Genomic DNA, 26,401 nt, shown 5'->3' with positions numbered 1-26,401 from the left:
TAGGCTATCAGGTATTAGGAGCAAGTGTCTTATAGTGCTAATGTAGCAGTAGATGGCACACTGGCACATTTCACATCCACATTTATTGTGTAAATGCCATTATTTTCCTTTGTGCTTTTCACCATGGATAGAAAACAGGCACATTGAATATGCATGTAGTTGCTATTTAAGTTGCTATCTGAAATTAATATTTTTGTCTAAAAACTAAATAAATACAGAACCAGTGATTTAAGATCAAAAATAATAACAAGGTAATCCAAATAGAAGTCTTGTAAAACCTTCTCTTTTTTTCTTCCTCTTTGTTTTTCGATCTGCTATGTTTTCTCCCAAGAAAAAGAGGTACATATGTGTGGGGAATTCTTTGTTTTCTCAACAGCTCAAATATAAGCCAAGAGTGTACCTACTTTATTTAAAGGATAAAATAAGTAGGAAGTAGGGTAGCATCTTAACTGAAGTGTCAGTAGCACATACAAAAAGCCAGAAGTTCAGATCACAGCAGAAGTTATTCCTTCCTTCCCTAGCATGGTTAGAAATTCCCTTGTTATACAATTCTTTCTTCACTTATGTGTCTATTATAATGTGGATTCCTCCTTTCTTCGTGTTACGGTAAAAGTTTGTTTTCGCCTGCCTATTTATGTGTACAACCAAATACAGTATAGCAAGTACTGAACAACCTGAGGTTTAACATAACATTCTTCTTTTGTGAATTTCTCTACATGTTTGAGGGCCTAAGAGGAAAACAGTTTTAGGAATTAGTAGTGCATAGTTAAAAGTGCATAATAAATTGCTTTTATTGTTTGCACGTAAAACCATTGTGCATGGTGGCAGTTGCAATTTCTGTGAAAATGATGTAAGTCAAAATACAGATTTAAATCTTTTGTTCCGTACTTTATTGAGTTCTTATTTACATAAAAGGATTTTTATGGACTTAAGAGCAATATTACTAATAATTATACTACTACTGACTCAAACAGACCCTCCATAGTATCAGAACATAAAAAAGGATCCTCTCTTTGTGTGTTCTGAGCTGCTGTACAGCAGCAGTTATGTATATGCTGTGTTGGGTTTCTGTTTCAAAGAAGCTTAAAATACATTTCAGATGCTCAGTGTCCCACTAGCCCAGTTTAAATCTTTGGGAAAATGGAAAAGGGTCTTGGAATGTCCTGAAGGTGGAATAAAATTCCCCAGTGTCCAGGGGGAAAGTGCTGTACAGAAAGGGCCCTAGCAATTGTTCTATATGTGTAACTCTAGCTTACTCACTTGGCAATCTCCACAGCAGCAGAATTACATGAGGGATTAAGAGCAGCTATCTGCTTACTAAATCTTCTAGGAGCTCCATATGTCAAAAACAAAATCTTCCTTCCTGTGTCAACACAGGTTCAGAAATGCTGCTGTTCTCAGGAAAGTTTGCTTCTTTACAGATAAAGTACTGCATTTAACTAATTTAACTTTCTGGCTAAATAGTCATTGTACAGTAATGCATTTGTGACAAGGGAGTAAAGAGGAAATCAACACAGCTTCCGTAATTTTCTAACAAATCTAGATTAGCTGCTACTTCTCTTTCAACAGCAGTTGGGAGTTCAACCGTACTCTTACAAGCATTTGCCATATTAATAGTGCAGGCCTAAAGAGGTGAAAATACCTTACCATATTTTTCTCCCAATCATTTAATCTCACTGATGTAATGTATAAAGTGGTGAATTGAAGTCATTAGACCTGTGTCCTGTTCTCAACTAAAAATGAGATCTGATATCATGCTGCTGTCTGTCAATAGAAGGTGGCATATTACTCCATCACAGCCTCTTGCTGCCTTTTCTTTTATAAAAAGATAATGTTTGGATTCCAGCATGACATCAGTTCTCTTGTGACATCATGTGATGACAGACTTGCCCTTGCACTTGAATAAGAAAGCGTTTCTTGATGAGCAATTGCTGAACAAGAGAATTGCAAATTCATTTAACGGAATGCTCTTTGTTGTTTATGTGAGCAATTCTTGACTTCCCTTATTTGTTCTGAGTTACTAATGTTTTTAATTTTATTAGCACTGACGTCACTGGCTTAACTGTAAATGAATTGCAATAAACCCATCAAATAACTTTAATAGCTGGAGCTGCTCTTTGAAACAAGTATCTTTTCAGTATTCATACCATGCCTAGGACAGAAATCTATGACTGCAGTTAGTGTCACTGTTAGTGACAAGATCTAAATTTCTATATCCAGCAGATAGGATGTGTCATCCTTCCTTCTACTTACCCCTTGGTGTTGGATTTTGAACATTTACAAATACCATATGCTTACTTCCTGCAGGTTTGGTGTCTTGGCAATGAAAGTCGATACCATATAAACAAGACGGTAGATGGTTCTACCTTTTCTGTAGTCATCCCCTCCCTAGTTCCTGGTATTCGATACAGCGTGGAAGTGGCAGCAAGTACTGGGGCAGGACCTGGAGTGAAAAGCGATCCACAGTTTATCCAATTAGGTAAGCATGCTGGTAATCCTACCTGTTTGGTTTCAGTGATTTTTGTTTGTTTGCTTTTGTCTTTTATGGCACCAGAACTACTTCCAAGACAAGTGAAATAGATAGTGTTACTTGATCTTTGGAATAGCAGATTTCGACATTTCTGTTCTTAAACTTGCCATAGAACTGCATTCTAAAGATGGGATTATAACAACACAAGGCTTTTTTTTTTTGATCTCCCAATTCAGCAGTGCTGCTTTTTGGTTACTGATTTTTCAAAGTGAATTCTCACACACAGGACTAGTGTAATAAAACATGTAGGGGAGTATGAATTACTGAGTGTTGGCTCAGTTTACTTTAGGGATGTAATTTGTCTTGATTTGATTTCATCTTTATTTAGGAAAAAAAAGCATGCTAAAATTAGGCATAATAAATATCAACTATGAGTGAAAGTTAGTAAATAACCCGAGTACAGGAAAAAAAGGTAAACAAATGACTGACAGCAGACAGCAGTCTTGACCTCCTAACTTCATTTACACCAAACATCTCTCTGTCGTAAATGCAGATCAGAGGCATTGCTCTTGGGTGTGCTTGAGAGAAATGCATCTTTGCTGTTGGGTAGCTGGAGATTATTTAAGTAGATTTCGGTGTAACTACGTGTTGCCTTACCAGTATGCCTCTATCAAAGTGCCTTATCATTACAGTATATAATTGTGAAAGCAAACTCATCATGTTGCTTTGGACTTTGTCTGTCCATCTCTGTCTCATTAGTAGATCTTCCTTGTTATTTCACTTTTTCTATTTAAAAACCTATAATTACTGCATGTGAAAATAAGACTAAAAAATATATTCTCTGGAAAATTACATGTATGTTTCCTTGGCTATTAAAATGAAGATCATCTTCAACTTACCTTATACAGGCATATGATTCCTCATTACATTAATAGAGATTTTACAGCAAAATTGCATTTTGCTGTATATATTGCATGTATAAATATTCCATTTATACAGGCAAGACCCCATATTTTTTTGTTGGATTGTTCTTTCCTACAGCCAGATACCATTCACAGCTTCCTACAGCCAGCTTTCCAGTCATAGAATCGTAGAATAGTTAAGGTTGGAAATGACCTTAAGATCACGTAGTTCCAACCCTCCTACCATGGGCAGGGATGCCTCACAGTAGTCAAAGTCAAGGTTGTTGTATATGGCTTAGATTCTGAAAATTTGAAATTGATGAAGCTTATGAATGTAAAATAATGGGGAAACCTCGATACTCAAAGCCTAAGATTTCATAATCATTTTTTTCCTTTTTTCCCCTTTTCTCAAATGAAATGCTAAATGAAGGTGAACTTTGTAATGAAACTCAGTCACATTGGGGTTTTGATAAGTGGAAAAGAAACAAGAGCCTGTCAGGATAAGATTTTTTTACCTGCATTTTGCATTCCTGGCCTTAGCTGGCACTACATTAGAAAGCATGAAACAAACACACACCTCGAAGGGTGTTCAAGGAATCCATATATCACCTTGTCATTGGAGTTTGCTTTCATAGTTTGTACTGCTTGCTTCTAATTAGGTAGCATGGCCAAATCTACATATAATGCGGTAAAAATCCCATAATTTGGCTGTTACACGATAAAGACCTGGAGGCAGCAATCTTGTGGAGATCCATACCACTAGAAGCAGTACAAAGAAATGCCTAGACAGTGCTGCAGTACTTCTGGCAACTGCAGGAGGCTGCTGAAAATGAGTACTGAAATGTAAGGAGTTCCCTTTAGTAGCAGAGATCAACCTAAAACTGTCAAAGCAGAAGGGTGGCTGCAGTTTACCTAACTTTACCCCGTGTTACGCATTCGCCTATAGCCCCCCCAAGGAATCCTTCTTAGTTCTTAGATGTGCTCCCGGCACAGGGGTGGAGCAGACACTCAAGTGTTCTGGTAGCTCTTCTGAAGAAAGAAAATTAATCTGTTGATGTCATCAATTGGCACTTTTCACCAGCCATAAATTACATGGTTACAGAGAGGAGGAAGGGAGGCCAGGAAGGGGGAAGACAGAGGACGAAGGATGCTACTTTAAGAAAGTTTGAAAGAGTCCTAATTCCCTTTATCTGTGTTGTCTAGGAACTGTGTGTTTGGCACTGACAACTTCCAAGTTTCTGCATTTCTGCCACTGATCCCCAGCTATTCCTTCAGGAAATCTTTTTCCTGATGTTTAAAACAGTACAGGCCTTAACTTTATGAGGTTTGGGTTTGTTTTTTTTTTCTTAACTAATTAAAAATTCTATTTGTGCAAACAGGGTATACATTTTATGTAAGAACCTTTTGTTAAAATCAAACATCTGCCTCCTTTTAATGTGTTTTTCTTACAAAAATGTGGGACTAGGTTGTGACTGGCTCTGGAGCATCCAAAGAAGAAAGGTTTTTGCTCAGTGTACCCTGCTTTTGCAAAGCAACCTCATATTTGAGTCTGTGTGCTGTGGAGGGTGCTCCCAGGCTTGTGACTGTGAGAAGGGCCAGGGCAGAGTGTCAGCCAGGAAGGACAGGGAGGAGGAAGTTTCACATTCCAGAACAAGAGGGGAGGACAGGAGACATTGGATTCGCTGAGAGCTGAGGCATGCAATCGCAGTCCCATGCATCAGCTGAGCTGTGATAAATGACCTTGTGCACGCACCTCACTTAACCTGTTACAGAGACAGGTACAAATTGTAAGCTCAAAGCTCGCTCATTTTCTGTGTCTCAGCTGACACGAAGCAGCTCACTGAGTCGTGGTACCAAAGGCTTCCCGTGCCACCAGGGACAAGCTAATGATATATTTGCTTGTTATTCAGAAACCACCTGTGTTTAAAATCAGGAGTTCAACTGAAAAATCATGCATCTTGGAACAGTTGGGGCTTCTGAATCACAGAATCATAGAATGGGTTAGATTGGAAAGGACTTCAAGATCCGGTTCCACCACCGCCACCCCTCACCATGGGCAAGGACACCTCCCACTAGACCAGGTTATTCAAAGCCCCATGCAGCCTGGCCTTGAGCACTGCCAGGAGTGGAGTTTTTCCTCTTAGCTTTTGAATGACCTTTTGAAGCTTTCTGTGGAAGTCCAAGGACTGGAAAACTATTTGTTTTAAAGGCAAAGTTGATATTTTACAATAAGACAGACTGTAACAGCTTTAGTTTTAAGGAAAAAAAAAACATATTTCACGAGAGCTAGCCACAGCTCACTGTATTGTGTGCATATGATAGTGTGCTGTGGAAATTAAAATCATAGGATTTTCTTGTCATGAAATTTAACTTCAGGACATTGGTTACAAAAATGCTCCATACAAGAAGGTGAGAATTATCACAAATTATTACAACAAACTTATTTGGTGGTCTGAAGTCTGCCTTTTATACAATGATGGGATACTAACTAGGATAGTTTGGCAGTATTACCTGTGCTTGTTGGGAGATATGTATTGAAATTCGAACATTGCAATGTTTTGCTCAGGATGCCAGCTCAAAGAAGCCCCACAACTGCAGTTAGTGTTACTCTTAAACACATTATTCATAGGACTATATGGTGTGCAGTTATTTATTGAGAGAAGTCTGCATGTTTATTGTAAATGCTGGGTGTGTTATTCAACCACTGGATGTCTCAAGTGTACAAAACACAGGAAAGTTTCATTGAGTCTTTGTTATTCTAATTTCGTCTTTAGGAGCTGTGATTTGTGAACTAGCTAGTGTGCCGTCAGGGATATTACTCTGTCAGCCCTTCAAGTACTTCTAGTGTGATAGTTGGTATATATATATATATATATATATATATATATATAGGTTTATTGGTATTTTTGTCTTGTGACCTGCAAATAACGCAAAGAAAGCAATTTTATTTTCCCTTGCAGTAAACCCTAACAAACGAGTTCAGTGCTGTCTTGTCAAACTGCATGTTATAAGATTGAAGCACAAACCTGGTATTTTTCCAGTTTTGGAAATGTATATAACTTGAAAGGATACAAAACACCTTATTCCTAACCTGTGTTATCAGATAATTTTCATATTGCATCATGAACATGTATGTGAGAAAACACTCAGGACATCATGTTGCAGATTCCAGGTGTTTTGCAAGTTTTGAATTGCCAGAATTAGCAATGTCAACAGAACTTACATCTTCCTACTTTTTGTTTGTACACTTTATATGCTATATGAGATAGGTATTTGGAAAAGTACTACGCCGTAGTCTGTACATGTACAGGGCAAACCTAAGGTTGCTTGCACACCTGTGAACCTGAATTTGCTGTCTTTTTTTTTTATCATTGGCATTCCAATATTAATTGTGTATTAATCTTTTATTTAACATTTAACAACTTAAAATCTAGGGTTTACATAATTCTTATTTATATGAATATTTAACATTAGAGAATTAGAGGTCTCAGTTCTTCTCGATGTAAATTCTAATTAGTTTGCATTGCAGTTTGAAACTTGGAGCTTCAGGAGAGTCAAATCACATCATTTGTAAGCAATAGCCATAGCAACTTTATCTGTGATTAAAAAGAGGGCCTTCATCTTGGGGCAGAAGAAGGGATGACTCACTGTGATAATATGCTGGTTTCAGGGAGTTATGGGATCAGCCTGCTCCAACAACTCTGAGGCATTTTCAAGTACATTAAATGCTGTGGCTGATGCTCTGGCAGTAAGATGCACTTTGCCGTAGAATGTTTATGTTCACTTATTATTTTGGCATGTCTCCCCGAGGAGTGCAAGCAGGAACAGGAATGTTGATTATGAACCGTTTATATCACAGTCAAAGCTTCCAGAAGTTTCCTGGGATGAAGAAAAAGTACTTTTTTTAGTTCAAGAGCTTTTTTCCTGACTGTTCATTCAGGCTCTCACAGGAGTACTATGGAAGGAAAATATGCCCTTCTCAATGAAAGGCATCCAAGATAATGTTCCTGGAAATCCCCTTTGCTTTATATTTAGCTTACTTTCTTTTTCTTAATTACAAGAGGAGCAGGGTCAAATGTGGCTTCTTGAAAGCCCTTCCATCTTCTTTTCTATTATATTGTTTATATGACTGTACATGAACACGAATGTATACTGTTTATCATGTGTCCAAATATATACCAGCTAATTTAATGGAAAGGTTCTAACAGTCCACCCAAATACAATGTGCCAAAAGCCTAATGTTTTAAAAGCAGCTACATTATTATGCTGTTCTTATGCTTGCAATGGCTGGCAAAATAATACCAGAAGATTAATCTTAATTATTAAATTAATAATTAGAAGAATAAGTGGTCAAAGAGACTCTTCAGTATTTTGTAATCTTCAGACATTCATCGGCTGAGCAATGTATATATTGACTGTTTGTATATATAAAAGTACCGTCTTTCTGTATGGCTGAATTGTTGACATATTTAAAAAAGCATTCTTATCTGGCTTTTGAGTCTGTCATCATTCCCTCCCCCCCCAGTTTATTTTTTTAAATGCATATATTGAAAGAATTAAAGAAAAACCATTTATCAGTCTTCTAAATTTATTCAGGACCATAGGTTCTGCAAATATCTTTTGGTTTACTCTATTAAGATATACAAGGTAGTGTAGCTGTTCAAAAAATACAGAAATCTTTCATTTCAAAAAGTGACTGATGATGCAGGTTTTCATATCTTAATATGGCCTCAGCTGCAAAGAGACAAAAGATGAGAGTGACAGATTTAATTCATTGGTCACAGCATACTTTATACGTCTAAGCCCATCTATCCACTTGTGTGGAACTTCAGTTGGCTGTCTCCATAAAATGTGAAGCAACCCATCTTAACCTTGCACAAACAGGCGTGAAATCTATAAACCCAGCAGGCACAAAGGGTGTATTAGAAAAAAAGAATGAGTCTGTCTGGTGAACTTTCAGACAAGGCAGTGCACTTAGGATCATGGGAGATAAAGGGACCTGAAAAATGAAATACCATTTCCAATACAGTAGCAGTCAATGGTGCTGGTGATTCCTTGGCAAAATAGGTGTTTGAACTTGATGTTGCAAAACCTGAAATTTGGAATTCTTCACTGGAAGAAGCTGTTATTCGTTTAGTCATTTCCCATTCAGAAAGGTATCATTTTCCAGAGAAGGTTTGTTATTTGTATCATTTGTTTTGGTGCCATCTCTTGTTTGTACTGTGATTTCTTTTATTTCAGTTTTATTTTGGAATAATTCAAGACACGTCATCATAAAATAAATAAAAACCTATTCACTGTTTAGTTCACAGGGAAAAAGTACAATTTCTTAAGTAAATAGGTTTCCATTTCTTATTTAGTTTATATTAATAAAATTAAAACCAGCACCTTTCTGCTTAAAATACGAATCTCTCATTCCGAATCTGATCTCACCACCCATAGTAAAAAGCAGCTAACTGTTGGATTTACACCAGAGTAAAAATGGGTATTTCAAAGTTGTGGAATGTGTAAAACAATATCCACTCTGAGTAAAGGTTTCGAATTCTTGCCCTCACCCTGTGCAGTAATGAAATTTCCAGTAAGCGTGCACTGTAGTGGTGAAAAATCAGTAAGGCAGCATTTTGGCTATGAGTTGCTTCATTTCCGTTAGGAAGTGTTGGTCACTAACTGAGTATCATTACTGCTGCTCATAGAAGGGTCTTGCAAAAGTTGAGTGCGGAAAAAAAGAAGAGACTGATTCTTGCATGCGCTTTCTCTACCAAAAAAAGAAAAATATAAATAGTGTGCAGAAAAAATACATGGCCTTTGTTTTGATGTGGGATATGTAAGGAGAAGCTGGTTTTGAAAAGGTCTGCTTGTTCATCAGTAATGAGACTGCTTGACTATTTTAACCAATTCCTAACTCAATTTTCAGTTATCCTTCTTCAACCACATCAAGAGGCAGGATTGGTTAATTTGTACTTCTTTATGTCCTTTGAAGTACTTAGTCTTTTTTAACTGAGGTCAAAGTGAGAGACTGCAAAGAATGCATTAGACTGTAATACAAGATTTAAGTCATCTGTCAGGAACTGCTAAATTAGAATGTATCCCTCAGTCCAACCTCCTGTGAATGTACTCTGAATTTGTAATTCTTCTGTGATTTTCACTTGTGAGAGTGGATGTTTAGGTAGCTGTTTTCTACCCATTTGCAGAGCTCAAGGAACAGACTATGCATGTTTCGTATTTGAGCTTTCTTTTCCTTGCTGTGTTCTTTGCTGACTTTCAGAATAATTTTCTGAAGCTGCTGTTGCTTTGCTAAAATTAAAATGAAAAACAAAATAACAGCCCACAAGCCTGGCATTTTTTAAACCTAACTATTGTGTGTCTAGTGGCCTGATTTCAGCAGGGTTTGTAAGCGAACAAATGTCAGTAGTTGGAGTTACCTGTCTTGTATGGAAAACAAGCCATTTCTACCTAGACCTGCAAAAGGATTTTTGAAGAGCAGTCTTTAGGTTTTTACCCTGAAAAACTGGACTGTGATTATGTCAGTTCTCTTCATGCTCCCTTTGACAGTTGCTCATTCAAATTAATGGGCTATTTTGGGTGTCTTTTTTTCAGATTCTCATGGAAACCCCGTGTCTTCAGAAGATCAAGTGAGTTTAGCCCAGCAGATTTCCGATGTAGTAAAGCAGCCTGCCTTCATTGCTGGAATTGGTGCAGCCTGTTGGATTATCCTTATGGTCTTCAGCATCTGGTTATATCGCCACAGGAAGAAGCGGAATGGACTCACTAGTACTTACGCTGGTATTAGAAAAGGTGCCGTATTATATATTTCAGGCCACTGGCTGCTGAGTGTGTGTTTACTGGCTATTTTACTTTATCATCAGTTTCTTGTTCTTCTGAGACTCGACGCAGGAATTACCAAATCACTTCATTACTTTCAGGAAGTGTGGATCAGGAGCCAATGCAGAGAGCAGCAGTGTGTTAGAACCTGGCTTTAAAGCATTAACTTTTAGCAAAATGCTTAGACTAGCTGTTTTGCAAAGGTACTCCTACAAATGAGTAATGCAAACATGGGTTTAAATCTGGGAGCTTCCCATATGCCCTTGCTACCTGATACTCTACCATCTGTAAAGGTGGCAAATGGACAGTAGTTCATTGTCCTTCTTGTTCAGTCCTTTGCTTGCTGCTGAGAGCACTAACAGTGGTGTACATTACAGTAACGCTTTTGGTGTGTGTACTTGAATTTCCTTGTGTTCTGGGGGAATGTGGTGAGGTGGCTCTTAGTACTATCGACATCAGTCAATAGTACTTTCCAAGAGTCTTTCATAAATGCTATTTTGGGACCCTTCTGCTGGGAGTGGATTCTGGGGCTGTCACATCTTGCATCTGCATTCAGTTAGAATGGCAGCAGTGGGACTAACTTAAAGCACTCTTCGTTTTCATGTATATGGGATTGTCGGTGTGCAAGCAGTGCTTTACAGTATACTCTGTGACAGACAAAACTGGAATCTCTACCTGGAAGACCTTCTGGAGTAAAAGCTTGATTTTCCTGATTCAGTAATCTGTTAATTAAATCCCAAAGTTAAAGCTGAATTCAATAAGCTGCAGTTCATTTTGTCTCAAAGGAGTATCTCATAGGCACTCACAGAGTGAGAACTGTAAATTCTGGAATTAATCAGAAAATGGAGATCCTGCATTTGATGGAATTGAGGGAGAATGTTTGACATTTAGCAATCAAAAGATAGACCTAGGCTTAAAAGGTGCACATATCTTAATGTATGAAAGGTGTCATGAGATTATATTCTTCAGTCACTTCAAAAATGAATGTGTGATGGGCGGGATGGATATGCAAATATAACATAAATGTTTTTAAACATTAGCAGTGTATTGCTATGAAAATGAAGCAGCACTAAAAATAGCAAGTGAGGGAGTGGAAACATGGAAATAGTTCTGGACTGTTGCAAAGTGTAAGTGCCCTTTGTGCTATTAAAGTGTCCATGCTGACAGTAGACTTCAGGCACAGTGGTTGTAGCAAAGTCATAACCACAGAAATCAGGGATGAATTTCGCCTTTGGTTTTGTTCTTCTAGCATTTCTTAGATAGAAAAAAAACTGCTGCATTGGCCTGCGCTGTTTTGTTTTACTAATAGCATGCTGCCATACCGCCTTTCTACAATTCTATCAAACTAACATTGCTATGCTTTCAGCAGTACCTATGATTAAGCAAAAGGCATACAATTTGTCCTTAAAAAATGGTTACTTTCACGACATCAGCTATTGTTCAAAACAGCTGTGTTTTTCAGTATCTGTAAAAACATCTTCTGTGTCATTTGTTGGGGATTTTAATGAAAATACACAGAAAAGAAGGTCTGCATCTCCATTATCAAGTAGTCTTCAAGAATAAAATCAGTCTTTAGTGAAATATAAATTGCAAAGTACTTTGCCACTCTGCAGTGCATCGAGCCATCACTGCAAGCCCAAACTTTCTTCACTCTTGCATTTATTTCCTTATTTTTATATTTAGCTTCAGGCCTGACATCTGTTAAAATACTTCACTACTCCCACACATACAGACAGCACTCTTACACGCTCAGAAGAGTTTATTAATAGAAGCTCTGAGAATTTAGTTGTTCTACCGTACAGTAGCAATAAAGCTGTCTTTTAGTTGAACCTCTGTTCATCTGCTCCTGTGTTCCTTAAGAAAAGATACTAGGTTTAGTAGTTAGCTCACAAAAGAGTAATGAGACAGTAGTTTAAGATTATTTTTTTTCATGTCCTTGTGATTGCAAATTAATTTTGAGACACTTGATTCTCCTTTGAATAGCTCTGGTTTAAATGCACCTTCTATTTTAATGAAAGCTTGTTACTATGGTTCTTCATTTTCTAATGTAGCTAAATTAAACTTGACTGTGTGAAAGAGCCTAGCTCAAAGAAAACACAATGGAATTCCCAAGATAAAGAGCTGTGCTACAAATGAAGCCTGAAATGGGCAAATGCTCAGAGGTTTTTCTTTTTTTTGCTTAGTGTCATATCCCTGGAAATAAATTGGCTTACTAAAAGAGGAGGAAAAACTACAGCATATATCCTAAGTTAAACCACACTCTGGACTGCCCCCGAACATCAGAGTTGTAAAAATTAAATGAAGCAGTTATTCTCTTAGCCAGAACTGTTTCTGTTCCAGGCTTGCCAAGCAAATTCTGTCTCAAGGCTACTTCTAGTGAATATTTGATTGTTTCTCTTACATCTCGCTTGGATGTCATGAGATCGAAAAGGGCAATGTTAGCCTTTTTCTGCCCATCAGTGGTAGAAAAACTATACTGTCTCGTCAACAGGAGGGGGGGCATGTGCTAATAAGGAAGAGCAAATGCTGGTGCTCTGTATTTGGATTAGAGACCCTATTGATCCAAAGAGGATTTATAGTAGCCGTGAGAGTGAAGATTGTCAAGCAATGTCATTGTTACACTGTTAACCTCTCCCTCTTAAAGCTGAGGGTTGAAAGGTAGAAAGGTGTTACATGTAGGGAGATCTTTTACCTTTTTTTTTTTTCTGATTATTTAAGAAAGAGAAAAACTGTTTAGCAGTCTCGTCTATGAAAACAAAAATTAATTGCTGCAAGTAGATTTTAGTGCCTTCATTACAATGAGAGTTGGTGCCATTCTTGATTCAGAGACAGTAAAACAGCAGTTCTCTTTGTTCCTTTATATGATTATTATTTCCTTACTGAATACTTAAGTGTGCCTATTAGTTCAGTGTAATGAGCATTTGCTTAGTGAACTGCAGATAAGATTCAATAGGACCTTGATAAGGCTTTGTTAAGGAATTTGTCATTCTGCATTCTAAAATGATTAACAGTGTGGGGCTCTTGTTTGTGCTAGGATTTTCTGAACAGCTTATAATACCAAACTGAGGGGAATTTGAAAGGCTAAACCACATTCTAGTCCCCTCAAGAATACTGTAGAATATCAAGCTTATTTTTTATATTCAGAATAATACCTGCAAAAACAGGCTTCTTTTTGAATTGCAAATTTCATTTTATTTCTGTACCAATGTCACTGAACTACTGGGTTAGTTATATACATTTGTTTTATGTTCGGCTGTCTGCTAGATTTATACTAATGTGGTATGTTTCCCTTTCTCTCTTCAGCTTAATAACCAGTTTGTATTTTGTTTTGATTTTTCAGTCCCGTCTTTTACCTTCACACCAACAGGTATATATTTGCACTTTTCCCCCCTTCTTTGTTCCTTTAGCATGTGTTTGTGGTACTGTTTTCTTTTTCTGACATAACCAGCCCAGCTGTTCTGAACGGTTTTTAAACAGTTTCATTAATGACAGGTATCATTATTTTGTTCTCTGAGTAGTGTATATTTTCTTTGTAGCTGACATGTGTGTGTACCATTTTGTAGCATACCATTTAATGCAAGCATGCCATTTCGTAGCATGATCCCATCAGTTTGCACAACCTGGGCTCTCTTCTTGCGTATTACAATGGAGTACTGTGGCCTTCTGCATCTACTGCTGCAAAAGGTGCTTCCGATGGAGGAAGAGTGACTTTCCAGAGCCCAGATGCTGACTTGAAAGGAATTCAGTGGGATTATAGTTGGGGAAACATTTACTTTCTTTCCTCTGAATCTGCATCAATCCAGAGCCCTAGGAGTGTCCTGCTTTGGAAGATACAGAAAATCAGACTGTTATAGCAGTTAGATTTCTTTGCTTGCTACATCAAACTGTATTTGTGCTATAAAAATATAAAATAATCATCCTGTTCTACATAAAAGGGGTCGTTTAATTTTCAGGGTGGGTCTATAATAATTTTCTGTTTCTGTTTGGAAATATACAAAATATAACCTGAGCCACATCCCGCCAAAATGTGGGAGAGCCTTTCTGTTCTCTAGAGCTGACCTGCAGTCAGTCCCAAGGTCTAGCACCTGAGTGTTTTTTCCTCTACAGTAGATAAAATTCAACACGTTCAGTACCCACTAGTGTACTGCATTACTTTTAGCTACAGCCTGAGTGGACAGACAGGTTGCTTTTTCCTCCTTTGTTCTAAATCCCTTATTTTCACAAGAGTTCTGTGAGACTTGGTGGCATATCCAGGCAGGGTAAAACCTGCCTACCCCCTCCTCTGCACACTCAAAATCAGGAGTGCACTGACCTGGCCTCTATGGAGCAGAATTACATCCTTCCAAGTTGGACCACAGGTGAACCAATCTCATGTCTGCCTGCATTCATCCACACAGACCTAACAGTAATGGGTTAGATTCTTATCCATGCACTTTTTATCCCATTGAATAGTATCTTGTTTCAAAAGTCATCCTGTTACATTTGGTGGACTTGCTTACTGTTTGGCATGAGTCAGAGGGGCCCTTAGTGTTTGTGAAGTCCTTTGAGATCCACGATGGAGACTAATTCAAATTATTATGCTGTCACTTCAGTTGGCTTAACAGAGGGCTTCTATTGCAGTCACAATAGTAGCATACTATGGAAATTCTGCAGAGGTTGGTAGGTTAGCTGACCTATATTTTCTCAGATGGATTCTTAGCATTAAAAGAAAACATCAGGGTTCCTTAAGATATAGCAGAGCTGCAAAATAAATAACACTGAGATTTTCAAAGAAGAAATTAGAGGAAACACGAAGCATGTAAAACATGTAAAGCGGGGCAGGAAATCCTTTTTCAATCCAGGATCCCAGTCAGTAGTTCCATTGACTTTAAATGGAACCAGACCCTCTTCTTTAGCATTACCTATAGTAAAAGACTTACCTGTAGCAATGCATCCTACAGTTTAATCCTGTTATTGTAATCATTGCCAGCATTTATCTCTCTCTTGCAGACTCCCTGTTTGGAGTTCTTCTAAAGAGCAGAATTTGGCTGCTTTTTTTCAGCACATTCCTAGCTGCAAAATGTAGAATCCATCAGCATTTGCAGGGGAGGCAATCTCCTTAACTCTTTGCCAAACCCAGTGCAAACCTGCAGAATTTATGGCACTGTTTCTTGGGTGTTTCCATCCTAAAAACTAACTTTTCAACCGTGATGCTTCCTGTGAAGGATATGCAATCCATGCCAACAAATTAATGCATATGGACATCCACTTTGTTAATGTATAATACTTCTAAAATGATAGCAAAACTGTTCCTTCTAATTTAGGAAGTGCTCTTTATGCCAGACATATTTTGCCAGGATTGTTCATTTAAATTTTGATATTAAAAAGCATAATTTCTAAATCCAATTGTAAAATGTTATAAAATGTAAAGCTTTTGTGGACTTATAGAGCACGTTTGTTCCATAAGCGTAATGAAGTAGCATTCAGAAAGAGTGTTTTCGCAGTACGTTCAGCTGCAATGAGCCATTGTTTCCATTGGAAGAAAGGCCTGTTATAGAACCATGATACCTCTTCAATCTTACCAAAGTAATAAGGTAGAGCAAAACTTTAACATCTAGCCATTCATGAAACAAATATATGACCTAAATTCTTCCACAGAGTAACTCTACTGAAGTCAGCAGAGTTATGTTAAGGATAAGTTCAACATGATGTATGGCTTCCTGCTTTCTTTAAGTGATACGTGTGTGTGTGTTCGTGTTATTCAGAACACAACTGAAATGCATAACTTTGTTGAAACCAAGACTGGCAGTTATCAGGCAACACTAGTCCTATGTATAAACTCATATTTGAAGGAATAGCATGCAGAATGAGACTCAGAATTAATGTGGAAACAATGCACGTTTATTGTGTTACTTAAAATGAAACAAAGGCAAATTTAATACTCCTATTTAAGGAGTCTGGGCTTTTATGTAAGGAATCTACTTTTTTTAAATGATTTCCCTTTTTTTATCTTTAACTATTTCAGTAACGTATCAGAGAGGAGGAGAGGCCGTAAGCAGTGGAGGCAGGTAATTATGTGCTTTATTTTTAAAGCTATAAATCGTGTGCAACTAGAGGGTGTCAGGAGTGCTATTGTCCTTGTAAGTGATGGCAGAATAATCGCTTACAGAGATATGTTTTAATTTATTATATTAATTGATACGTTTTGGCCATATACTTTTCTGTTCAGAAGGAGGATATATGGTTTGAATTTTTGGGCAGATTTCTAAAGAATGAGTTCTAATACTTTCAGCTTTGTTAACCTGTAAAAACTGCATCTCAAAGAATGAGCAGCAGAGGGAGCACTTTAACTTCAAAATAAAGACCTGGTTTACCAGCTGATTAAGGGAATAAAAGTAATTAAGTCGTGGCATTTATGAGGATTAAGAAATATAGCTGCTTCCCAAACACTACAAAGAAAGAAAACGTTTATTGGAAAAAAATTGCTGAAGACATAAACGGCTTATAAGGTGACTTTTTAAGGAAAAGCCTTGCTGTCAATGCAAAACAGGCAAAGCATCACTCACAAGAGATAGGGCATGGAAGGAAACAGGTGGGTTTTTCATTAAAATCCCCCACTTTCAGAACCTAGCCCATTCCATATTGAGGATTTAACTAAAACACGTTTACTGGGTTGACATTATTACTCAATAAGAGTGGACAAAACAGTAATTCAGGTCTCCTGTGTAGAGGTGGAAATTTCTTCAGTTTTTAGCAAAAACACAGGTGAGAGCAGTGGCACTTTAGTGGCACACCTTTTGGGGTTTTTGCAGGTCACATTCAAACATGCCTTTTTATAAGCATCTCAGTTAAAGATTTGGCATAATACTGAGATAAACTCTAAAATCTCAGAGAGCAGCTGGGCCATAAGTTCTGTATCAGTATCTGTTTCACAAGTGGCATCTTGTGATTCCTAATGTGCAAGACTGTACAAAACTTCAGTAGTGGTAAAGATGAGGCATAAAATTAAATATTCCCAGTCTGTGCAGAGGCGAGGCTACTCTCCTGATGGTGCTGAACCCATCATGTTAAGAGCAATTGTAGATATCTCTGTCCAGAACTGCATGCTGCTCTGTTGTCATAGCCATAAAACCATGGAGGAAAACCTCTAGGACGGTTACCGTGCGATTTTTGAATAGACAAATCTCTAAATCACTGGGTTGCTGCCTTCACCCCAGGACAGAGAGAAAATAAGAGAGAACAGAGATGAACCCTCTCTTTCCCTGAGAAGGTTGTTCAAAAAGGTACGCAGTTAACATCCTTTGTGTTCTCTGTGTCGCTGTGCTTTCTCGCTCGTCCCATAGCACAAGCTAGACAAAGCGCACTCACACAGACTTAGAGAACAGAAGTGAACCCTGAGGTGTCTACATCGTACACAGTCAGTTTGACGCTGCTAGAGAATCATAGAATAGTTCGGGTTGGAAAGGACCTGGAGATCATCTAGTTCCAACCCCCTCCCATGGGCAGGGACACCTCACACTGAACCGTGTCACCCAAGGCTATGTCCAGCCTGGCTGTGAACACCGCCAGGGATGGAGCATTCACAAATTCCCTGGGCAACCCATTCCAGTGCCTCACCACCCTCACAGTAAAAAGCTTCCTCCTTATATGCAATCTAAATCTCTCCTGTTTAAGAAGCAGCATAATTTTTTTACTATCATAGTTTTAAGGATCAGGGCCACAATCTAGCAGTTTAATTTGATCAAGGTTTTAACATCCATGCATCTTCTGTCCATTTGCATATATAACGTTTACAGGATGCATGGTGTTGTACTATATGAAACATACTTCTGTAATGTAAAGAAAATAATGTTATTTTTACATATAAAACCTTCCTCTGATTTCCAAACCTGAAGTTTTTGCTTCCTTACATTGTATTTGCAATGTTTTGGAGAGGTTTAGCATTTTTGCCAAGTGCAGTTATGAGCATGTTAAAGCATTATTCAGAATGTCACAGTGACATATTTCAACATAATCCCCATTTCTGTGGCCGTCCCATTTCTAGACAAGATTTGAGCAATGGGTTTTGTGGTGGATTGACTCCAGCCAGCACCCACACAGCCACTTGCTCAGTCCACTCCTACCTCAGACCCTGTACAGTAATTCAAAGATTCAAGGAATTTGCTGCAAAGGTTAAAGATCTTTGGCAGTGGTGAACTCTACTCATTACTGGGCTATGGAGTTGTAATGGGAGCATCTCTTGCCTAAGTTTCACCTAAGTGGCTCCAGTTAGTAGAGTTTTTGTCTGCTGTATACCTCGTACCACATCTCTTACATGACAGCAGATATGAATATAAAACAAATTTTAGAAGCAAAAGACCTTTAACCCTCTATCCAAAAATCCAGTTCGGAGGTCTTGAAAGTACTGATACATTCTGGAAGGCTTTGTCTCCTCCAAATGCCTTGTGGTGTAGTTTCGTTGTGCGAACAGAGTGTTAAGGCAGAGAGTATTTCAAATCAGCTGGCCTGCTCACAGAACTACATAGCTGTGCATTTATTTCAGATTTACAAAAAATGCTTGTTTAATGTATGTATATTGGCTGGTTTGTTAGCCTGACAGTAGGTCAGGCCCCATCACCTCCTATGTTAAATTGTTAGATGATATATTCAGTAAAGAAATATATATACATATAGATCTTTTAAATATCACTCTAAGACTGTGACTTAAGCCTGTGGTGCTGACAGACTATATCCCCCACAACTAAATGCATGCAGTTTGTATTCTCAACTTTCAGTTTAAGAGGATTAGCATATTTTATTTTTGAAGAGCATCACATCTAATATTATGGAGACTAGTTACTGCACTATTTTGAATGTAAAGTTGCCTGTTAAATCCCGTGATGAAAGAGACAGTGTTCCTTTGATCCACTACAGTGGTACTATCTGATGATGAGGAGAACTTGGCTTCATAAATCAACAGGAATTTGGGAGTATTCATATCCAAACTCGGCTCTTATTTTCACATATCCATCTTGCTTCCATGTGTGATTTTTCTGTTGACTTGCCAATTTCCCCTTTTTTAGCTTCATTTCTTTAAGAAAAGGAGAAAGGGTAGAGAAATTAAAATACAACTTTCCCACAAAAAAAGCCCACAAAACAAAGGGACAGATAAATGTTGTACCCAATGCAATGCGTATGTGTAGTTCCACAAACTGAATTGATGCTGTCCTTGGCTGTTCAGTTTCCAACCAAGGAGCAAGTTATACAGGAGACCAGAGACCATTGAATAATTAAATAAATCTGTATTTTCTAATGCTCAAGCCTTTAAATATTTGATATTATTTTGTCATATCTAATCTTTTGAGAAGAATATAATTGCAATGTGGAAATGCTCTTGTTTAAGTTTTGAAATGACCAACCTTTGTTTTTAAAGGCCAGGACTCCTAAACATCAGTGAACCAGCCACTCAGCCATGGCTAGCAGATACTTGGCCTAACACAGGGAACAATCACAATGACTGCTCCATCAACTGCTGCACCTCTGGCAACGGAAACAGTGATAGCAACCTTACGACGTACAGTCGACCAGGTTAGATATGTTTCTACCTTGCTAAGGAATCCTCTTTACAGAGTACATCTAATACACGAGAGAGTGTACAGGTTTGTCTGGGGTTTTATTTCCAATGCATTTAGGCTTAATATAGATGCTCCTCTATGTTATGGTGATGCTTTTGGTCCCCTTTTTGATACCTTTTTTTGGTCCCCTCTGGATAGTTGTAGCAAGCTGTGGGCTGAAGATCCCCTGCAGAGTTCAATGTTACCAAATGTCACACTGAACTGATATGTTTCAGCATCTGAAAAAGAGCAGCTAAGGTAATGTTTAGGTTGTTCTGTACATCTATGTTGCTTGAATGGAGAAGGAGAAATGCCAAAAAGACACTAGTGAGATTTTCCTTCTGGTTTGGGTGTGATTGAAAGCATGAAAGTGAAACATTGCTCCAGTACTTGCAGTCAGTCTACTTCGGCACATTCAGTACTTCCCTTGGGGTGCCATTCTCTACAAAAATGAGTAGCTGGTTTTCTGTTTAGGGCGTGTGGATAAAAAAGTTCACACTCTAAAAGCAATTATGAAATGTTAGGTTTTGTGGTAGTTTCCCAGGAGCTTGGGCAGGAGTGCTCTTGAAGAAAACCTCATGAGTTCCATGGGAGCACAGCTGTAGATACGTATCTGGAAGTGCTAATTATTGCACATTTTCTTTTAAATGGATGTTAGGTTCTTTTAGTTTTAAACTGGTTTGCATTACTGGTGACGAATGAAAATGAGTCTTTTTCACTCCCAGCACCTAGTAGCATTTCCCAGTGTTTCAGAGAGGGAGTATGATTACTTATAGTGAAGTTGCACAAGGGCTAAACAGCATTACCTCCTGTAATGAATGTGAAGCCAGCCATAATGGTTGATAATTCATAGATGGTGATAATGGTAGTTCATCTGCAGTAATGCTCTCTGACAGTGACCAGTGCCAAGTGCCTCAGAGGAAGGTGAGAGATTTTAACATTAAAGACTTGTATCTTACTCTGCCTGAGGATATCATTTCCAGAAATACCTATGTAAAAAGATTCCTGATACAGAGATACTTTATTGTGGCAAGTACAGACATACCAAGTTCTAGTAACTGAAAGTTAACAATTTCAGAAAAGGAAGAGAATGCACATTTTTGAGGGTTGTAAACTATTATAACACTTTGTCATGAGGTGCTGTGGATCCTTTCTCAGTTTAGCTTTATGTTAGCTTGGATGTGTTGCAAAGTGATTCCTTCCTTTCAAGTAGAGCTGATGAGCTTGAGGGTTAGACAAGATGCTCATAGTGCTCTCTTCTGTCCTGAAAAATCTGGCAAATATTAATTTTATCAGTTTGGGCTTGCCTTATGCTCTGAAGCAGCAGTGTTGGATATATATGTATCTCTATATCTATATACATGTATATAGATATAGAGAGCTGCAAATGTGCTAAATAACTGTTCCTTTTAGTATTGTCTTCCAAGTCTACAGATTAGGAATGCCTTGTTCTAAAAATAGATGTTATTAAAAAAATTAAACAGAATGAATCTACTGTTAGGTAAACCAGTTTCGCTTAAGTACTTTGAGGAATTCTAATGCATCTTTGTAAGAAAATGTGCCTATTGCATATATTGTGTCGATTATATTGTGCTACACACAAATCGTATGTAGCTGAAAATGGAAGAAGGTAAAGATTCATTTCATAACTGACTCTGCAAGGATATTATGACAAAGTATGAGGTATTAGGAAGGAAGAATATGCTGGATGCAAAATCACCCAATATAAAACAATAAACTTGGAAAAGAGGAAAGACTAGCGTGGTTTTAGTAAGCAAAAGAAAAAGCAGAAATGAAAAAATATATAAAAAGTAGAAATCAAGAAGTTGAAGACTGTGAAGCAATAAATAACAGAAGCAATAAATAGCAGCTCACATAAGAAAGAAAAATATATCAAACAGTAAAACCTTCAAAAAACACAAGCTGGGGGGCAATGATAAGCTGTATGTGACATGTTCTGATACTGTTCCTTAATCATTGAAAATGTGGATCAGTGATTTTCTTCCTCAAGTAGTATTTTATTTCTCTTTTTCAGGAAATATTTCTCAAAAAAGGTGCATGTATTAGGGAATTTTTATGAAATTTGTCATCCTCTATATATTTAGTAGTTACTTCATTTAGTATGATGGTCAAATCCTGAATTTTGTACTTAGCTTTACTTGGCATCCTCTCTAGTAAATTAACTGTGGCCACAGGTAATGGACTTCAGGTTTTGAATCAAGCTCATTAGCATAAGTACCACATCTTTTAAAAGAGGAAAACTGCATTCCTGGTAATTGTTGTGTAATTGTTGATGCGTTAATCAGTTAGCAAACGAGAATTTTTGGTCAGCTATCATTGAATGCTAGTTTCGCCAAGTCTTCTAACTGCCGACCTGCAGACTGTGTTACTCCATTCAGTATTCTTCAAGTGGACTGCATACAGAGAGGAAAGTGTGTGGAGCTGCTGTCATGCAAAGGCAAAAGAACATAGAAGGCAGGCACACTGGTTCACACAATAATGACCAGAGCATCAGTACATGTCTAATTTACTTTGTGGAATAAGTAGTGATCTCATGATGGAGTAACTGTTAGAAGAAAGAACTCACACTGTCTATGTGTTATATAACATACAGGACAATTATATTACTATGGTATTACTTATTTTGCAATATCCAAAGGAACTGAAAACTAGCAAAATTACCAGGTTTCTTTCCTGTCTTTCTGTTTCAAACCAAAATATATGATTGTACAAGGAAACGATGATCAAATAAAGACTTGCTACTGGGTACTGAGATACCTTTTACATTGTACTGTTTCTCTTTAATTCTCTCTTGTGTGATCATTTTTCAGTCTGTTTTATAACAATGGTTTTATAAAAAATATAGTAAATATTGTTGTATCTCTGTTTCTTATCATGAGTACGAGAAAGTCTAAATGCTGTTGAGATGACATGACATGACGTTTTCAGTTATTCCCACTATTAAGTTTTGTTTGATTTTTCTTTTCAATGCAAATTGTTTTAATCAGTTTTTGGTGGGATACCTTATACTGCTTTGAGAATAATGTCTAAAAATGTGAATGTTACGTAGCCACTGTAGAAAAAGCCTAGCAAGGTAAGTCATTGTAGATACAATTCAGAAGGTCTGAGTTTACAGTGAATCAAAACAGTGAACACCACTTTTGCAGCAGTAGTTTGTAAGGTAAATAATAGTCTGTAAAATACTCAATTAATTATAGTATCTCTGCTTCGTGGATGCAAGCCATATAGTTGCACACTAAAAGATTTGCCATATAGTTGCACACTAAGAGCTTTTTAAAGGGAATTTCATTGAAAGTATAGTGTAAGCGAACAGAATGACCTTTTCTTTTTTCTTTCCTCTGTGGTTAGCCGATTGTATAGCAAATTACAACAATCAGCTGGACAACAAGCAAACAAACCTGATGTTGCCTGAGTCAACTGTTTATGGTGATGTGGACCTCAGCAACAAAATCAATGAGATGAAAACCTTCAATAGTCCAAATCTAAAGGACGGAAGATTTGTCAGCCAGCCTGGGCAGCCCACTCCTTATGCCACCACTCAACTCATCCAGTCAAATATCAGCAATAATGTTAACAATGGCAGCGGGGATACGAATGAGAAACACTGGAAACCCTCTGTTCAGCAAAAGCAAGAGGTTGCACCCATACAGTACAACATTATGGAGCAAAACAAATTAAACAAAGGTGAAGAGCTTTTAGCTTGTTTCTCCTCTTTAGGTATCAGAGGAGTTTTGACCTTCTGGTGCTGGGACCTAAAGCTTTCAAGTTCAGCAATTACAGACTTCAGTGGTGCTTTTAGACTACTCCCTCTTTGGATTAAGAAATACACAGTTAGCACTGTCACAGAGTTAATTAGCACCACAGTAACCTTCAGATACTGAATTTATTATAAAAAATAAAAAGCTGCATCTTTGGAAATTAGTTATATAAAATACATTTCCAGTGGATTTGAGATTAATTTAAATTTAATAGGATTTAAGGGATTGGTTAGGACAGAGGCCAGATATTTTATTCATAAGCCAGATGCATGGTCGTCACGTTATACTCTACCTTAAATTTTAAATAGGTCAACCCATTCTTCCCAGTCGTGGATGGAGACTAATTAAATCTACACGTTCATGTAAACGAATGAAATTTTGCATATCAAACGCTGTAAAATTGTATTGTGTTGTACACTGGGGACACAGATGGAATGATCCAATTCATTTTATACTTGTTCCTAGCAAGCCTTCGATTCACATATTGAGAGGCAATGCTTCCGCACACAGTTTTGGAAACTAAATTCCTTTGTTACCCTGTCTGAAGTCTGTGAATCCAGAAGCTAAAAATAAATTGATTTCAGTGTTAACGGGAAACATCAGAATGTACTTCTGTGGCCTTGAGGGCATGTTTCTTTAATATAATGTGTGGGAGTTGGAAGAAATAGGTATGTGATTTCTTGCTAGTCCTCCAGGCTACCATGCAACCTCTTTTAATAACCTGATTTGCAAAACAGTATCCCTAGGAACTGGACCCATTCTAACTTGGAACATTTTGCATGGATTGTTGTAACTCAGGTGATGGCATAGTGATAAGTTATCCAGCAAAAAGATACATTTCATTACAGGAATGTTGATTTCTGTACCGGACCCATCTACTCACAGAGGAGTTCAAAGGGCAATATAAAATGTGACACCTTCCCTTGACATAAACATGTCAAAAGAAAATTCAGTTTTTGTGGCTCCTTACTGGAGGGTGAAAGCTGTATTTTTTTTGTAATTATGTTTTCTTTCATGAACTGTGTATTACATATCGGGTTTGGAATTAAAATTTGTTCGGTTTTTATGCCCTGGAAGATCCTGCATCTTTCAAACTGTGTATATTACAGCTGCATATTCTCTAGCATATTGTAGTGTGGAAAGGCCCCCTTAAAGCATTGTCTGCTGACAGTCATATATACATATTTCAGAGTGTTGATTTACTGTTTATCCTCTGTGTAAACATATGCGGTATGTAGGGCTTCAGCTTGGTCTCTGGAATGCAACTAGGCTGAGAAACTATTACAGAATACACTCTGGTGTGGAATCTATCATTTTGCTCTTTTTCCCATGCTTACATTATCACAAACATTTCTGCAGCAGATGGGGACCAGATTCTTAGTTTTGTTTATTTTTGTTTTGATTTGCTATTTTATGAGTCAATATTCTGATTTGGGTTTTCTCATTTCCTAAGTCAAAGCCGCCTTGCTGATGATTATACCTATAAGCTTTTGTGATGGAAAGTAACCATTTTGATGAGTTACATGCTGTGCTTCGTTGTCACTACTTTACGTCCAGTGGTTCTGTTTATGATGCAGTTTTATTTGCTGCATGAAGAGTAACTCGGCTCCTTTCTGTTCTCTGTAAATCACAGTTCCTTTTTACATGAGTACTGTTTTGCCAGATGAGTATTTTTCTTCGGATAAAGTTTTACAGATCCGGTTGCCAAATCTAGATTTAAAACTAACATATGTGTATCGAGTGCTTTGGAAATGGAGAAGGAAGTTATGGTAACAGCCATTAGCCAAAAAAAGAGCCCCTGCCTGTAGCTAGAACCTGCATAAGCCAATGTAAATAGAAATCTTCTTGAAGCCAGCAGGCGTTAAACAAAGACCTCTTCTGTTGTAAACCAAATTCTGTGGAGCTGCATTGTTGCTCCAACAGATCATTCAGCCCTTGTAATACAGGCCTGACTCCTGTGTGGGGCTGTCACCTTTGAAATACAAAAAGTAGCTACCACAGTCCATTGGCTGCCCTCTGTGCATAAATTAAACAGAGACCCTGGAAAATCAATCAAGATGACAGTCACACAGGTCATGTGTATGTCCAGACTTAATAGTTGCAGAAGCATTGTGCATAGGATTTAATTTTCCCTTATTTTTGCTGTGGAGCTGCTACATACCCATGATTTTCCTTAAAATTATCATTAGAGACAAGATAAAACATGATTATCAGATTATTTTATTTCAAAGAATTAATTTATTTCTTCCTCACTGTTTTCAGATCTTACTTTGTGTTACAGAGCAGGTGTCTAAAAGTAGATATGTCTCTGAAGGGTGGCATTAACTGTACCATTAAACTTGCAGATTACCGGGTAAATGACAACATTGCTCCAACTATTCCGTACAACCAGTCATACGACCAGAATACAGGTGGATCCTACAACAGCTCAGACAGAGGTAGTAGTACATCTGGTGAGTATCTACAGTGTTTTCCAAACCTGAAGGGTTTTTTGTGTGCTAGCTGTAGTTAGCAGTGCGGTGTGCGCAGTGCTAGCTGTGGTTAACACTGGTTACTGGGCTTACAGAAGGGATGATGGAGAGGAACCCACTGACAGTAATGCAGCAACAAGGTTGCTAAACAATGTAAAAACTGGCCCAATAGGTGCCTGTACTTCTGTTGCATCCTTGTGGCACTAAGCCATCCAATAGTCAGTTAAGTAAATGATTGTCCTAAATTGTGAAAGTCATGAAATCAAATCAAAGCTCGATTTCATAATGTTAATGCCCTACTGGTTAATAATATGGGCTCCAGATGGCCAAGTCATAGAAATTCTTTTTCAGCTGTCACTAAAAAGTCTTGGGGGAAAAAAAAAGG

The 26,401-nt window shown here is 37.7% G+C and overlaps 1 protein-coding gene across 8 annotated transcripts in view; it reads left to right on the top strand.

The window, feature by feature from the left end:
• Positions 1 to 26,401, top strand: part of ROBO1 (roundabout guidance receptor 1) — a 696,828-nt gene that overhangs the window by 650,198 nt on the left and 20,229 nt on the right. For 6 of the 8 annotated variants that reach the window (XM_061357727.1, XM_061357725.1, XM_061357726.1 and 3 more), the window contains 7 exons: positions 2,308 to 2,479; positions 9,970 to 10,167; positions 13,535 to 13,561; positions 16,199 to 16,241; positions 19,586 to 19,740; positions 23,136 to 23,471; positions 25,891 to 25,998. In XM_061357727.1, the coding sequence (XP_061213711.1) occupies positions 2,308 to 2,479; positions 9,970 to 10,167; positions 13,535 to 13,561; positions 16,199 to 16,241; positions 19,586 to 19,740; positions 23,136 to 23,471; positions 25,891 to 25,998 (1,039 nt within the window). The remainder of the gene's footprint in view (positions 1 to 2,307; positions 2,480 to 9,969; positions 10,168 to 13,534; positions 13,562 to 16,198; positions 16,242 to 19,585; positions 19,741 to 23,135; positions 23,472 to 25,890; positions 25,999 to 26,401) is intronic. The other 2 variants (XM_061357729.1, XM_061357732.1) reach the window with 2 other exon arrangements.

This window comes from Neopsephotus bourkii, unplaced genomic scaffold, assembly GCF_033783945.1.
Source record: "Neopsephotus bourkii isolate Nb327-2 ecotype Australia unplaced genomic scaffold, CSIRO-AGI_Nbou_v1 NB_911, whole genome shotgun sequence".
NCBI classification, from domain to species: domain Eukaryota; kingdom Metazoa; phylum Chordata; class Aves; order Psittaciformes; family Psittacidae; genus Neopsephotus; species Neopsephotus bourkii.
The sequence above is the reverse complement of the archived record's forward strand: the minus strand, read 5'-3'. Positions and strand labels throughout refer to the sequence as shown.